Raw genomic sequence first — 15,272 nt, forward strand, 5'->3', positions numbered from 1 at the left:
CTGAAATGGGTTGTCTGTGAGCTGCAAGGGCTATTCTATAGTTACATAACTGACACAGGGAATACAATGAAACATGAATAGTAAATACAAGTGCTTTGGCACACAGTCCTATGCCTTCTATCTTACTTTCAAAGACTTTTTAAAGATGGGATATTTAAGGATGCTGGGGTGTTGGATTCTTTTGCCTTATTTTACAGAGGAAATAGGTTCTCAGCGGTATATTTACTAATGTGCAGATTTTTAGAAGTGGAGATGTTGCACACACAGCAACCAATCAGATTCTACTTATCATTTATCTGTCACCTTCTAGAATATAATAGCTAAAATCTGATTGGTTGCTATGGGTAACAACTTCACAAAAACTCTCACTTAAATAAACATACCAATAGGGTAGACTTTTTTTTTTTTTTTAATTCAAATATACATAGATTTAAAGTTGTCAGACAGTCTTAAATTGAATCACTTCTTCTTATGGGAATGGGTATGTAATACCAGTGACGGGATGCCTCCTGTCAAAATACAGACAGCGGCATCCTGATGGTTGGTATCCCGACAGGGGTTGGGTAAGTATACTTACCCTCCACCCTTCTCCCCCTAACCCTCCGTTTTTGTAGCCTAACCCTCTCCACCCCACACCCTAACCCTCCCTGTTAGTGCCTAAACCTAAGTTTCCCACCTTCATGCCTAAACCTAACCCTCCCCCTTTAATGCCTAACCCTAACCTCCCCCCTAGGGATGCCTAACCTTAACAAAAAAAAAAAAAAAAAAACTAACGCTAAGCCCGCTATGCTACCTAAACCTAACCCTCCCCCACCGCGGCTAACACTAAGGGTGCCCTGGACTTACCTCGTTCGACCTGGCTTCCTTTGCGTCGGGATTGAGATAGGCGTCGGTATTTCTACGCCTATCTTAAGTCCCTTGTCGGGCTTCCCCTGTCTGGATTTAGACTGGCGGCCACCGGTCTCATAACTACATCCCCTTCTTGTGATTGGAAGTAGTCACACAAGGGAATTTTTGTTCAGTGGGAACAATGCAAAGCTGGCTACACAAAAGCCAATCCGGCTGTTTTGTTTCCAGATCCAAGTTACAATTGTAATTTCCAATTTTACCCAGTGTGGGTAGCAAATCGGATTTAACCAGCTGATGGCACACTCTCCGTCTGACCGCAGTCATCTACCAACATGCCTGAAAATTATCCCACCATTTACTGGCATACCGATAGTGTACCTCTGCAGATATTGGTCCTGTTTGGCAGTATTGGTGCATGTGTGGGCTACACTTATGTGGAATTTAAAGTTAAATTAACAAATGTGTTCGTCTTGTGTGGAAGTTCCCAGTATGCTTATTTAAATGCTTTCCTTCCAGTACAACAAACCCAGTGAAACGGTGATACCAGAATCTGTAGATGGACTTCAGGAAAACCTGGATGTAATAGTTTCTTTAGCAGAAAGACATTACTACAACTGTGATTTCAAGATGTGCTATAAGCTTACATCCGCGTAAGTCTTTATTAACTTTTGCTGTGAACACTGTATATTTAAACACGAATTCCTCATACATCAGATCTGGGGGATACTGCACAGCTGACGCTGGGTTAGGTGGGCTGGCACAGGAGTAGGCACTACAAAGGTTTAAAGCTAGCCTCACAGCCCCTATATAACCCCTCCTACCTCCACCTAACCTCAGTTTTTCCCTAGTGCCCTTGGAGTAATATCTCCATAACTTTTATTTTTTTATTTGCCTTTTTGTCACCAGCCTCAGCTTCTGTTTACAGGGCTCAGGCAGTCAGAGCGGTTCCCAGTAGTTAGATGGTAGGAAACATCGCTCTGCCACAGCTTCCACATGTGGCTAATGTCTATTTGTGCACAGATCTTTAGTTCTCTCATGGAATGCTCCGGGATCTGGTGCGTAAGAAAGCTGAAGAAATGGTGTTCCCTCAGAAAAGCCATCCACTGCCTATCTGTGAGTAGTGCCGGGCTTGGCATTATAGAAGTCCCGACAGCGCCGCCTATGAGCGTACCCTATGTCCAGGTATTGCCTCTTCACAGACCACATATTCTCAGCTGGCGACGGTGATAATCCCCGCCATTCCTTCTTGGCGGTCTCTTGTCGGATGGAACGCTGAGGCACCATTGCACCAGACCAGTGCTACAGCTCTGGACAACCACAGTTTGCTGAACGGGTTTAAGTGGTTGTGGGATACAGAGGGGGAGTTGATGTACCAAAGAGGTACTGTTTGTCCTTTACAGGCTTTTCATATTGCCAGATATAGAAGGCAGCCAAGAAAGTTCAGATCAATACAGCTTTTCTACTTCAGGGTCCATAGGGTTCCACAGGATACCTTGGGGTATAGGCGATGGCGGCAGACATCCAGGCACCACAGAATTAAAAGAGAAAGAATTGAGGTATCTGCGCTGGTGATTATATAAATATATGACACCTTGTTTATATAAAAATTTATGTAATTTATTCAATAGTGAACTGCAGTTCAGTATAACATACACACATATAACAGATAATTAAAAAATGTTGCCACAAATAATGCTAACAACCAGATAAATAGGATGGTTGTTGCATATGGATAGTATCCAATGGTTCCCAAGGGCTAATATGTAGCCAATAAACACAGTCCAGCAAATGGCAATAATGTTGCTATAAGAAGGCCCAAAATAGGGAATAAGATTCTGGCTATTCAGTGTCACACATCGCTCACATCCCAATGTATAAAGTCCAGTGACTGCAACTCCTAACCCAAGGGCTCACAGGAGAAATATAGAGCGGCAGTGGTGTATGATAAAGTCACACCGTTCAGGCGACTCCTGCCCGCAATGGGATGGATAGCGAAAATCTGTGGATAAAGGTGTAACGTACCAGATGCTGATGTATAGCCGATTGGCACCACGGGACCGGCTCCCACACGTACCGCTGGCAGAGGGACACCAGCCCGTGTGGAGGGGGCACCAAGGTCAAAAAGCCCCAATAGACGGTAGAGACAAGCGGCAGCAGGTGCGTGTCCGTCCTGGCCGGCACAGAGGCCCGGCGGCTGAGCGGGATGAAGTCAGATGACTGCTAGGTGAGTTTGGGCGGCTGCCGGGAGCTGAGCACACAGAGACCCAGATATCTCGACCGGAGAGCACAATAGGCAGTCACTCCAGTGCAATCCCTCCAGCACTTGGAGTCAAGAGTGTGTGAAGTAATCGGCAGTTCACTGGTTCCTTGACGCGTTTCTCCCCTATACAGGGGTTTTCTCAAAAGGCAAGCAGCATCTTTTTCTTTTTTACCACAGAATTAAAAACTTCTCCATCCTCCCAGGATGCACTGGGGTCCCTCTCCTGTACCCCGCCCCCGAGCCTCAGGCACTCAGTTTTTCGTCGGTGCCTGGCCAAAGTCGGATGCACCGTACAGAGTGGGGGTCTGCAGGCCCCTGAAGTTCTTCAGTGCAGCTGTGGCTGCACATCTAACGAGCAGACAACATGGACAGTCTGTACTGACGTCCATGTCGTCGCTTCTACACCCTGCTGGTACCAGAACACCGGTACTGATCCGGGGATGCTGGTGGGTGACTGGGGTCACAGCTAACGGTGGCCGCGGTTTCCCGGACTGTGGCCGGATTTACGGGGGTTCAGGTAAGCGGCAAGGTCCCGCGGTGGGTCCCAGCCGAATAGCACAGTCCTTAGTCCCCAGGCAGGGGGCTCCCTGGGCACTGGCTGCAGTGTGGAACCAGGCTACTGATCCCTGCGCTTTCCACTACCTCCTGGGACTGAGGACTGGACAGAAACAGTAAATGTCCAGCGTCCCAGGGGTTAAATGCATGCCAGGGGAGCGCGCTTTCCCTGCTAAGCAGCCGGCGCCTCCCCCGCTGCACACGGCCTCTCCACAAGGTGGTTAGGCATCTGCATGCGCTTCGCCCCCGGACCAGCCCTCCCTCTGCTCCTCGGTGGTCATTTTAATACATGTGGAAAACACTTTTGGAAGCTGTTAACGCGGGCATCGTGGTCTGGGTCCCCCTGCATACCTCTCCTCCGGTCTGGTTAGTTGATGAAGCGCATATACTGCAGGGTTTTCAATATTCTGCATTGTATGTGACATTAGGCTAGCGCTGCTGTCTGTTACTTTCACTTTCACATACTGTCAGCTATTTTCCCTATCCCTGTTTTTCTTCTCTGCTAACAAGCCCTTGTGGTGCGGTGTTGCAAGAGGGATTTATACCTCACTATACAACTTGTTGTGAAGTGCGGTGGTCACATACAGCTCAAGGTCACACACTCAGTATGTCTGACAGTGAGCACGATTTCCCCATTCCGCCTAAGTGTACTGTATGGAAGGTACCATTGGCAGAGGGTGATGGTAACTCTGATGGATTATGTAAGGCGTGCCTGCGGTTGGTACGGCCGACTTCTGTCACTACACCTGTGCAGGAGCTACCATGGGCTTGTTTTGCTACGGCACTTACTATCCTGGTGGGCCAGTTAACGACAACCCCTGCGTGTCCCCAGATGGGGGTCTCACAGCAGTCTATGGTGTCGTCCCCTATGCAGGGTTTTCTTACACAGTTAATAGTACCTCAGAGTTTCCCGTTGTCGCCCCCTCAGGTCATCCATGAACCTACGTGGGCTAATTCACTGTCTACCTCAGTACAACAGCTATCAGAGGTGTTACAGGGCGAGTCGTCTGTGCGGCCGCAGAAGCGTCAGCTGCAACCTCATCAAGATCAGGATGCTGTGACGACAGATGATGGCTCATACGTGCGGTGCGCACGGCCTTGGTTATTGAGGATGACGCTCCTTATGTAGCTAAATCAAAATATGCCTTTTTCAAGGATATTAAAAGTGATGCTACGGTGTTTCCCCTATCTGATCAGCTAGTGGATCATTTAGAGGAGGCATGGAAAACGCCGGGTAAGCGTTACCAGCCCCCTAGACGGTTTGCGGTATACCCTTTTGCAGATAATTATTTTGCAAAATGGGATAACCCTCCACAGGTGGATTTACACGTCTAGTAAAGAGTGCTACGTTGCCTATGCCCTCTATGTCCTCCTTAAAGGATCCTACGGATCGCAGGGTAAAAATATGTTTGAAAATGATTTATTCCCTTGCAGGAGGCGTGTCAGACCGGCTTTGGCCGTGTGTTGGGTGGCAAGAGCTATGGAGCACTGGGCTGACACCTTGGAGGCATCCCTGGACCCAGACTCGTCACCTGAACAGGTGGGGTTGGTGGGTAATTTAAGGGAAGAAAAAAGAGTTTGAAAATCACACAGGACCAATATACAGTATATGCTACCACACAGAGATCAAGAAATCGCAGATGGTAACTGTTCCAAAATATTAGGACCAACTATATCAGTAATATACCCAGAAATTGTGGATCAGTATTTAACGTTGGTGGTGCTCCCCAGAGTCAATAAGAATTGTAAGTAGGCAAAAAGAGAAGAAGACTCTTGGGTGGGGGCACAACTTAGTAATATTGAATTAAATTAAAAATTAGCTTTTAATTGATTACTTAATAAAATACAAAATAATACAGATACAAAAAAACACACAGTACACATTTAACACATAAATCACATGTGACAAAAAATCACTAATCTGGGATCTAAGCCCAGTTATGACGCTATAAATACTCAGAGTAAATCTGTTAATGTGAAAGAAAAGGAAAACATTTTTTTCAATTGTTATATTAGCCTGATTGGCATGATACTACTACACACAGCTCCGTAATTAAATAGCAGTGATCTCTACATAGTCCCAAAGCCACTCAGTTGATTTTTAACATGTGTGGAATATTTCTCCATGATCAATAGGTAAGTGGATGTACCAGACTGTCAATTTCACACGTAATTCATCACCTCCATAGGGGCATATATATAGTCTATTACTGAGTTTTGTACAAATATCCAAACAGCAGATACGTATATTATATATATATATGCGCTATAGAATCATGCATGCACCTTCAAAAATAAATAGCAATGAACTGTGCATAATCCCAAGTCATTCATTATGTAATTACATGCACATATTCTCTGCAATTGTGAATAATTATACACATTACTCCACACATAAGAAGCAGTGGTCTCACACGTAATTATCGATCATCTCAATACATAGTTACCAACATATTTGTACAATGTGAGACTGAATATCTGGAGCAGATATATCTAGGGATAAGAGGGGGTGATATTACGAAAGAACTCCTAAAACGTGAGAGTTTTTGGACCTTTAGATTGGGAGACCTCTCTCCAAGTGGACTCAATGAATATATCAATTATAGTCCTTTTCTCTAAACCAACTATGATTTTTTTGTATTCCGTATGGTCTTGTGTACAGTTTTCCCTTATTTTTGTTTTAGTGTTATAGGATTTATTCTTATTAGTTGGTAATTGATAAATCCTTGGCTTGCAACATTTTCCTTTCCTTTAATTGAGGGATGACGAAAATATTTATCATACTAAGGGAGGTGACACTCTCAAGTTAACATACTGTTTATTATCTGGATGTATCAATAATATGACTATTAAATGATAAGTGACACTACTCTAAATTTTATAAATGGAGGTGATCGCTTCATAACATTCATATATGGATAGATATTAATTGTTATTGAGGTTTATTGAATTGCGTCTGACATTTTGTATCCAACATTGATTTCTATGTATAGTAGGGTGACATATGTCAAATTTTAGTTGGACATGTGAGACTTTGATTAAAATAAGGTGTTATATATACGGTTACTATCTGGGCAACTATTAATAAATAATTTAATTATACACATTACTCCACACATAAGAAGCAGTGGTCTCACACGTAATTATCGATCATCTCAATACATAGTTACCAACATATTTGTACAATGTGAGACTGAATGTCATATGACAATTAAGACAGTACAATTATTAATGTCCCAAATAATAGTCACAAACGGCTGCATATGTGAGAGAGACGCAATCCCATATGAGCAAATTATGTGCTAAACACCTCTAATCATATCGAGTATTGTTTGTAAAAATTATTTTATCAGTGTTATAAGTATATATACCATTTGTGAATAACACAGCAAGCTCTGATATATTACTCAAGGTTTGATATATATAATGATCTCTTAACTCAGATCTGCATATTATTCCACGAGAGCTATAAAATGTACATATACTAATAGTTTTTATATCACATGCACTTTATACCCAGTATATCATACATAATAGCAAGTGTTATGTCCTCCGGACATCGCCTCTAGTAAAGATATAATACAGGGATCTCAAATGGCAACACCATTGCACGTTCCGCATAGACAGCATGTAACAGTGTAACAATCTTGCTATAAGATACTTAGCTGTATCTGTGTAATACTGGTCACCCGGCACATGTATAGCTGTTCATTCTCTGTGGCTGCTTGATGCCGGAGTCCGTGTGTGTACACAAGGATGGGGTGCAGATGGAAGCGGAAAAAAGCAGCGGGAGCTTGATCACATCATAGTGACGTACTCCTAAGGAACCCCTTTTAAATAGGATAATAGAACCAATCAATCCATCTATGTCCAATTACAATCCAATTAATTGCAGATGTCAGTAATAAAAAGATTAAAGTAATATAAATAAATAACCTATTTTATCCCGAATTGATCATTCAGAAGTCCGGGGACAATAGAAATTGAAAATAACCAAATAATTAATTATTCAAAAGACCATATAATTTGATAGCGACATCATGATTCATGATTGCAATAAAACTGAGGTCATTGCAAGAAATATGATTAATATTCGTTATGTTGGCCAGAATAGGAAACAATTAAATACTTGTAAATGACATTAAAAAAAGGGACATTAAAAAAAAAAAAAAAAAAGGGAGAAGAGGGGGAAAAAAAATAAAATAAAATATATATATATATACAAAAAGAAGGGAAAAAGGAAATATTTGATCAGCAGTGATCCTCTGGTATGCCCCTCATTAATCATTAAATACATAGGAAGAAAGATAAATAAATAATATACAATAAACACTAACTATATTATTAGGACAAAAATATTTATCAGATAAATTATAACTATCACAAAGGCCACCCTAAGTGGATAGCATTTGGTCAGTGTTAATAAGTGACATTATCAACATCACATCAAAAATATAATGGATATTGATATACAAAAATTAGTATAAGAGGTTATTAATTATGAAAAAATCAAATTACAGTTATAATATGTGGCATCCATCATTGATCATTCCCGCTATCCTAAATTCCATATAACAAAATACAGGTGGAAATATATAATATACTAATGGCACATATGAGTAATCGGTTCTAGAGAAAAGTTATCAATAATAGTGTATTATATACAGATATATACATCCTTTGAGTGTTTAGACCTACATACTGACACAACTAACTGGGGAATATACCTCCATTATATGGAGAAGTCCAAGGTGTACTAGGTAAATTCATCATATAATAATCACAATTGATATTAACAGATAATTTATCTTTTAACATACTGTAAAAAATATTTATTAATAGTTGCCCAGATAGTAACCGTATATATAACACCTTATTTTAATCAAAGTCTCACATGTCCAACTAAAATTTGACATATGTCACCCTACTATACATAGAAATCAATGTTGGATACAAAATGTCAGACGCAATTCAATAAACCTCAATAACAATTAATATCTATCCATATATGAGTGTTATGAAGCGATCACCTCCATTTATAAAATTTAGAGTAGTGTCACTTATCATTTAATAGTCATATTATTGATACATCCAGATAATAAACAGTATGTTAACTTGAGAGTGTCACCTCCCTTAGTATGATAAATATTTTCGTCATCCCTCAATTAAAGGAAAGGAAAATGTTGCAAGCCAAGGATTTATCAATTACCAACTAATAAGAATAAATCCTATAACACTAAAACAAAAACAAAAATAAGGGAAAACTGTACACAAGACCATACGGAATACAAAAAAATCATAGTTGGTTTAGAGAAAAGGACTATAATTGATATATTCATTGAGTCCACTTGGAGAGAGGTCTCCCAATCTAAAGGTCCAAAAACTCTCACGTTTTAGGAGTTCTTTCGTAATATCACCCCCTCTTATCCCTAGATATATCTGCTCCAGATATTCAGTCTCACATTGTACAAATATGTTGGTAACTATGTATTGAGATGATCGATAATTACGTGTGAGACCACTGCTTCTTATGTGTGGAGTAATGTGTATAATTATTCACAATTGCAGAGAATATGTGCATGTAATTACATAATGAATGACTTGGGATTATGCACAGTTCATTGCTATTTATTTTTGAAGGTGCATGCATGATTCTATAGCGCATATATATATATAATATACGTATCTGCTGTTTGGATATTTGTACAAAACTCAGTAATAGACTATATATATGCCCCTATGGAGGTGATGAATTATGTGTGAAATTGACAGTCTGGTACATCCACTTACCTATTGATTATGGAGAAATATTCCACACATGTTAAAAATCAACTGAGTGGCTTTGGGACTATGTAGAGATCACTGCTATTTAATTACGGAGCTGTGTGTAGTAGTATCATGCCAATCAGGCTAATATAACAATTGAAAAAAATGTTTTCCTTTTCTTTCACATTAACAGATTTACTCTGAGTATTTATAGCGTCATAACTGGGCTTAGATCCCAGATTAGTGATTTTTTGTCACATGTGATTTATGTGTTAAATGTGTACTGTGTGTTTTTTTGTATCTGTATTATTTTGTATTTTATTAAGTAATCAATTAAAAGCTAATTTTTAATTTAATTCAATATTACTAAGTTGTGCCCCCACCCAAGAGTCTTCTTCTCTTTTTGCCTACTGGGTAATTTAAGGGACTTAGCTACCTTCATTAATGAGGCAGCTTTAGATATGGGCCTCATGGTGTCCAAGATCTCCTCGGCAGCAGTGGCGGCTCGTCGTATCCTGTGGCTGCGTTCTTGGAAGGCGGATGCTGATTCCAAAAAGTGTTTGGAGGGGTTACCCTTCAATGGTTAAGTGCTGTTTGGCCCTGATCTCGACAAAATTGTGGATACTTCGGCAGCATCTAAGTCTGTGTGTCTGTCTTCCACTACTGTCCCATCATGACCGGGTTCTTCGTCCTTTCGGCCCTACAGAACGCAGAACAGACCCAGGGTACAGTCCTTTCCTAGGAGGACTGCCGCCAAGAAACCTGCAAAGCCCAGGTAGCAGGCCTGGAGTACCAGACATCCCACTCCCAAGTCCGATGACAAACCTTCGGCCTGACGAGACGGCCCTCTCTTTGGGGGACCTCAAAGTGGGAGGCCGACTTCTGAAATTCGCCCAAAGCTGGTGTCTGACCACTTCAGACACATGGGTCAGAGAAGTGGTCTCTCAGGGGTACACCCTCTCCTTCCGCAGGAGGCCTCCCAGCCGGTTTTTCACTATGGGCCTTCCATCCAATCAGGACAAGGCCCGGGAACTCAAGAAGGTAATGCACTCGATGCTCCAGAATGGAGTTATAGTGCCAGTTCCTTTGTCTCAGAAGGGATTGGGGTATTACTCCAATCTTTTTCTGGTGCAGAAACCCAATGGGTCTTACCGGCCAATACTCAACCTCAAATCCCTCAACAAATTTCTGAGGGTTCCTCGGTTCAGGATGGAGACCCTGCGTTCCATTATTTTAGCAATGGAACCTGGGGATTTCATGATGTCGCTGGATATTCAGGATGCTTACCTGCATATCCCTGTTGTCCCAGCACACCAGTGCTTCCTCAGATTTGCAGTGGTCAAGGACCACTTCCAGTTTCAGGCTCTGCCCTTCGGTCTGGCTACAGTATCTCGGGTGTTCACCAAAGTTATGGCCGTCCTGGCAGCCCATCTGCGGTTGCAGGGAGTCCGCCTGTTACCTTATCTGGCGAATCTCCTGTTACTGGCGGAGTCCTCAGAGAAACTTCAGCGCCATCTGCAACTAACAGTCTTTGTATTGCAGTCTCTCGGCTGGCTGATAAATTGGTCCTCCATGGTACCATCACAGAGGATGCTCCATCTAGGAGCTCTGTTGGATTCCCAACATCAGAGGATCTTGGTGACGGGAGGAAAGATCTCTGCGTTACAGGCAAAGGTCCCTCTTTGCCTGCAGAGTCGCCAGGTGTCTATTCACTCGGCAATGAGATTACTGGGATCCATGGTATCTATGTTCGACATGGTGGAGTTTGCCCAGTTTCACTCAAGACCTCTGCAGAAGCTGATCCTCTCCGGATGGAATGGGTCGCCCCAAAGGATAAAGACACAGACTATGGTGCTTTCCCCGGAGGTGCGATTATCTCTGGCCTGGTGGCTACAGATGCCTCACCTGAACAAGGGGCGCCCCTTTTGGAATGCAGACTGGGCCCTTCTGACGACAGATGCCAGTCTCCGAGGCTGGGGAGCGGTGATGGGTCCACATTTCTTTCAGGGAAGGTGGACATCGGTAGAAGCTGCTCTTCCAATAAACATATTGGAACTGCGGGCAGTATTCAAGGCTCTCCAGCAAGCAAGACAGGTCCTGCAGGGTAAACCTGTGCAGGTACAGTCAGACAACGCCACCACGGTGGCATACATAAACCGCCAAGGAGGGACTCGCAGTCAGGCGGCTCTGACAGAGGTGTCCCGCATTCTAGTATGGGCGGCAAAGCATCTCACCGCAATATCAGCAGTGTTCATACCAGGAGTTCTCAACTGGGAAGCAGACTTTCTCAGACGTCAAGACGTGCATCCAGGAGAGTGGTCTCTTCACCAGGACGTGTATCAGCTACTGGTGAACAAGTGGGGCCTTCCAGAGGTAGATCTCATGGCCTCACGACACAACAACAAACTGCCAATGTTCGTGTCAAGAACAAGAGACGCAAAGGCTTGTCTAGTGGACGCTCTGGCGGTCAAGTGGACCTTCCAGTATGCGTACCTCTTCCCACCATTCTCCCTTCTTCCTCGAGTGATACGCAAATTCAAGCAAGAAGGCGGCACGCTACTGCTGATTGCTCCAGCGTGCCCAGGCGGCACTGGTACACGGATCTTCAGAGTCTCTTAGTGGACACTCCGCTGTTGTTGCCTCAACGTCAGGACCTGCTATCTCAGGGTCCTTGCCTTCATCCGGACCTGAGTCGGCTGTCTTTGATGGCGTGGTAATTGAGACTGCCCTCCTGAGGTCCAGAGGTTTCTCCAGTTCGGTGGTCAACACCATGCTGAGAGCTTGGAAGCCTTCATCTGCCAACATCTACCATAGAGTGTGGCGGGCTTTCTTCCAGTGGTGTCACACTAGAGGTTATGCTCCTCAGGTGTTCAGATTGTCCAGGGTTCTGGCCTTCCTACAGGCGGGTTTAGACCAGGGTCTTCGCCTAGCTTCCCTGAAGGTACAGGTGTCTGCACTTTCATTGTGGTTTCATCGTAGGATTGCTATGCTTCCTGATGTCCGCACCTTTATGCAAAGGGTGCTTCTTATTCAGCCTCCCTTTGTTCTACCTGTGGCACCATGGGATCTGGCTGTGGTCTTGAAGACTCTTCAAGGACCGCCATTTGAACCACTGGGCTCAGTGGATTTGAAATGGCTAACCATTAAGACTGTATTCCTTCTGGCTATTGCTTCGGCCAGAAGGGTTTCGGAATTGGGAGCTCTCTCGTGTAGACCTCCATTTCTAATTTTTCATAGAAACAGGGCTGTGCTGTGCACCCGTCCTGGGTTTCTTCCAAAGGTGGTATCTAGTTTCCATATCAACGAGGAAATTATTGTACCATCGTTTACTTCACCGGACCTTTTGGTTGGTGAGGCCACCTTGGATGTGGTGCGGGCCTTGAAAATCTATGTGGGCCGCACTTCTGTCTATTGGAAGTCAGACTCTTTGTTTGTCCTTTATGGATTCCACAAAAGAGGTTGGCCTGCCACTAAAGAAACATTGGCAGGATGGATTCGACTGGCTATCTCTGAAGCTTTTGCTCACGAGGGCCTTCCTGTTCCATCTTCTGTTAAGGCTCATTCCAATAGGTCTGTGGGTCATTCGTGGGCAGCTCGATGTGGCGCCTCAGCTGTTCAGCTTTGCAAGGCGGCCACGTGGTCATCTGTCCATACTTTCGTACGGTATTATACTTTTGATACCCACGCCTCTCAGGATGCTTCCTTCGGGCGACAGATTCTCCTCTCAGCACAGGAGCATCCCCACCCTTGAAGGATACTGCTTTGGGACATCCCCAAGGTATCCTGTGGATACCCTATGGACCCTGAAGTAGAAAATATGAGATATGGTAAGAACTTACCCTTGTTATCTCTATTTCTACGAAGTCCATAGGGTTCCACAGGACTCCCGCCCTGTCGCACCTGTACTGCAGATGGGCTGTGATTCTAGTCACCGGTTTTTCCGTCTCCCTCTGGTGAGAATGTGATTCTTGTGTGTTCCAGACTTTCTTCTCTCTCTCTTTATCCTCCTTCGGCCTATGGCGTGTGACGAAACTGAGTGCCTGAGGCTCGGGGCGGGGTATAGGAGAGGGACCCCAGTGCATCCTGGGAGGATGGAGTTGTTTTTAACTCTGTGGTGCCTGGATGTCTGCCGCCATCGCCTATACCCCAAGGTATCCTGTGGAACCCTATGGACTTCATAGAAATCGAGATAACAAGGGTAAGTTCTTACCATATCTCATATTTTTGTATCACTGAAGCGTTACAGGGTACATTATGTATGTATATATTTATATCCCGTTAGGTTACACGGCATACATAGTTTATTTACAGCTGAAGTCCTTTCTCATCCCTGAGCAACTGAAAGGCTTATGTACATCAAAGATATATTAGCTGTTTAGAAGACGGGCTGATGTACCATATGCAACATAAGTATAGAGTGTTCTAAAAAACTTCTATATAACACTAATGATGCACTATCTCTGCTTCCAAAATTAATATGCAGCTGGATGGTATCTTCTGTAGGATACAAGTGCTGACTGACAAGGTATGATATGCATCATATGTATAACGCTGTTTATGTACTATCCCTTCCCCTGAGTGGTTAGATATTCTCCTAAGTTTAGGCTCCATCAGTTACTTACTATAGGTTTCCGATGACATGCAGTATCTTTTATAGTAAGAGCCTGTCTGTTTACTGATTCTACATGCCTGAGTGTAGATTATCTTGTGGTTGTGTAGAACCACATGACCAGAGTTCATCTTGCATAGAAGATTGCAGTTACCGCACTTCTGGAAATTATATAGCTAGGGTAGTTTCTGCATGGCTTTGCAAGGGTCAGAGCAGAACTTACCTAGGCAACAGCAAGTTGGATGTTTGTGAGGTTGCCATCCAGATCATAGGTACACTGAATCTCTAACTGCCTCTCTTCCCCTTTTTACCCATTTGGAGGGATTACAATACGGGGTTCTCCCTGGGATTTCAGCGTGTCCATTACACGACAGGGAGCACATTTATGGTGTTCGCTTTTGCAGTTTGCCTCTCATGTCGTAGGATGTACTCACAGGTTTCGTACCAGGAGGTAGGGGCCGGTAAGGTTGGACCATTACTGGCTACTGGAGGTGGAAATGACTGTTTACTTTTTGTCATCTTTTTAAATGTCCTGGAGTTGCTGTCAAGCTTGTATATCTATAAGTGGGCATAGGTAGTGTGGATATTGTCTAGTTACATATTGCATCTCTCCTACTCCTTCTATGCTATCTCTCACCACTTGCTATAGCTTCAATCTCAATGCTCTCAGCTCCTTTACAGATCCTGGTGTTGCCTTGAATCACTCTGAGTTTTTATTAGTCAAAATAGTTATGGCTGTTCGTAGCAATGATTGATAAGAGGACCGTGTACCCAGCTCAGACCTACTGACTGGGTTCTCAACTTTGCGTACATTGGGCAGCTGATCGGTATCAAGATGGTCTCCTTCCTTGGGGATGCTAGGATGGGGATACCTTCTTCCTCCTTCTGAGTGGTCAGACTTTGCATGCAAAGCTTTCAAGTCATATTGACACTGTCCTAAATGCCCCAGTCTGCGGTTCCTTTGACCAAGAGTTCCTCCTTGCCAGTGTTAGGGGTCTTTCTCCCCTGGCTACAGGTGAACGGAGTCCTTCCCCCTTAACGTATCTAGGTTACAGGTCCTGGGCCTTCAGTATGGTGCAGCTACCAACTCTGTCCTCTGGTGGCCCAGTAAGTCAGTACCTACATGTTCACTGGTCCTCTGTAGACAGGATGTCTTGGTCCCACACTGCAATCAGAGTAGTTGTCTACATCTTCTACAGGACACACTATATGGTGGAGTCATTTATTTTCTCT

The 15,272-nt window shown here is 43.6% G+C and overlaps 1 protein-coding gene across 1 annotated transcript in view; it reads left to right on the top strand.

The window, feature by feature from the left end:
* The window catches only part of CDC16 (cell division cycle 16), an 82,019-nt gene that overhangs the window by 38,675 nt on the left and 28,072 nt on the right, over window positions 1-15,272 (top strand). The window contains exon 8 of the mRNA XM_088454144.1: window positions 1,366-1,499. Coding sequence (XP_088310270.1) covers window positions 1,366-1,499 — 134 coding nt within the window. The remainder of the gene's footprint in view (window positions 1-1,365; window positions 1,500-15,272) is intronic.

Source organism: Taudactylus pleione, unplaced genomic scaffold, assembly GCF_031769625.1.
Source record: "Taudactylus pleione unplaced genomic scaffold, aTauple2 ptg000609l, whole genome shotgun sequence".
NCBI classification, from domain to species: Eukaryota; Metazoa; Chordata; class Amphibia; order Anura; family Myobatrachidae; genus Taudactylus; species Taudactylus pleione.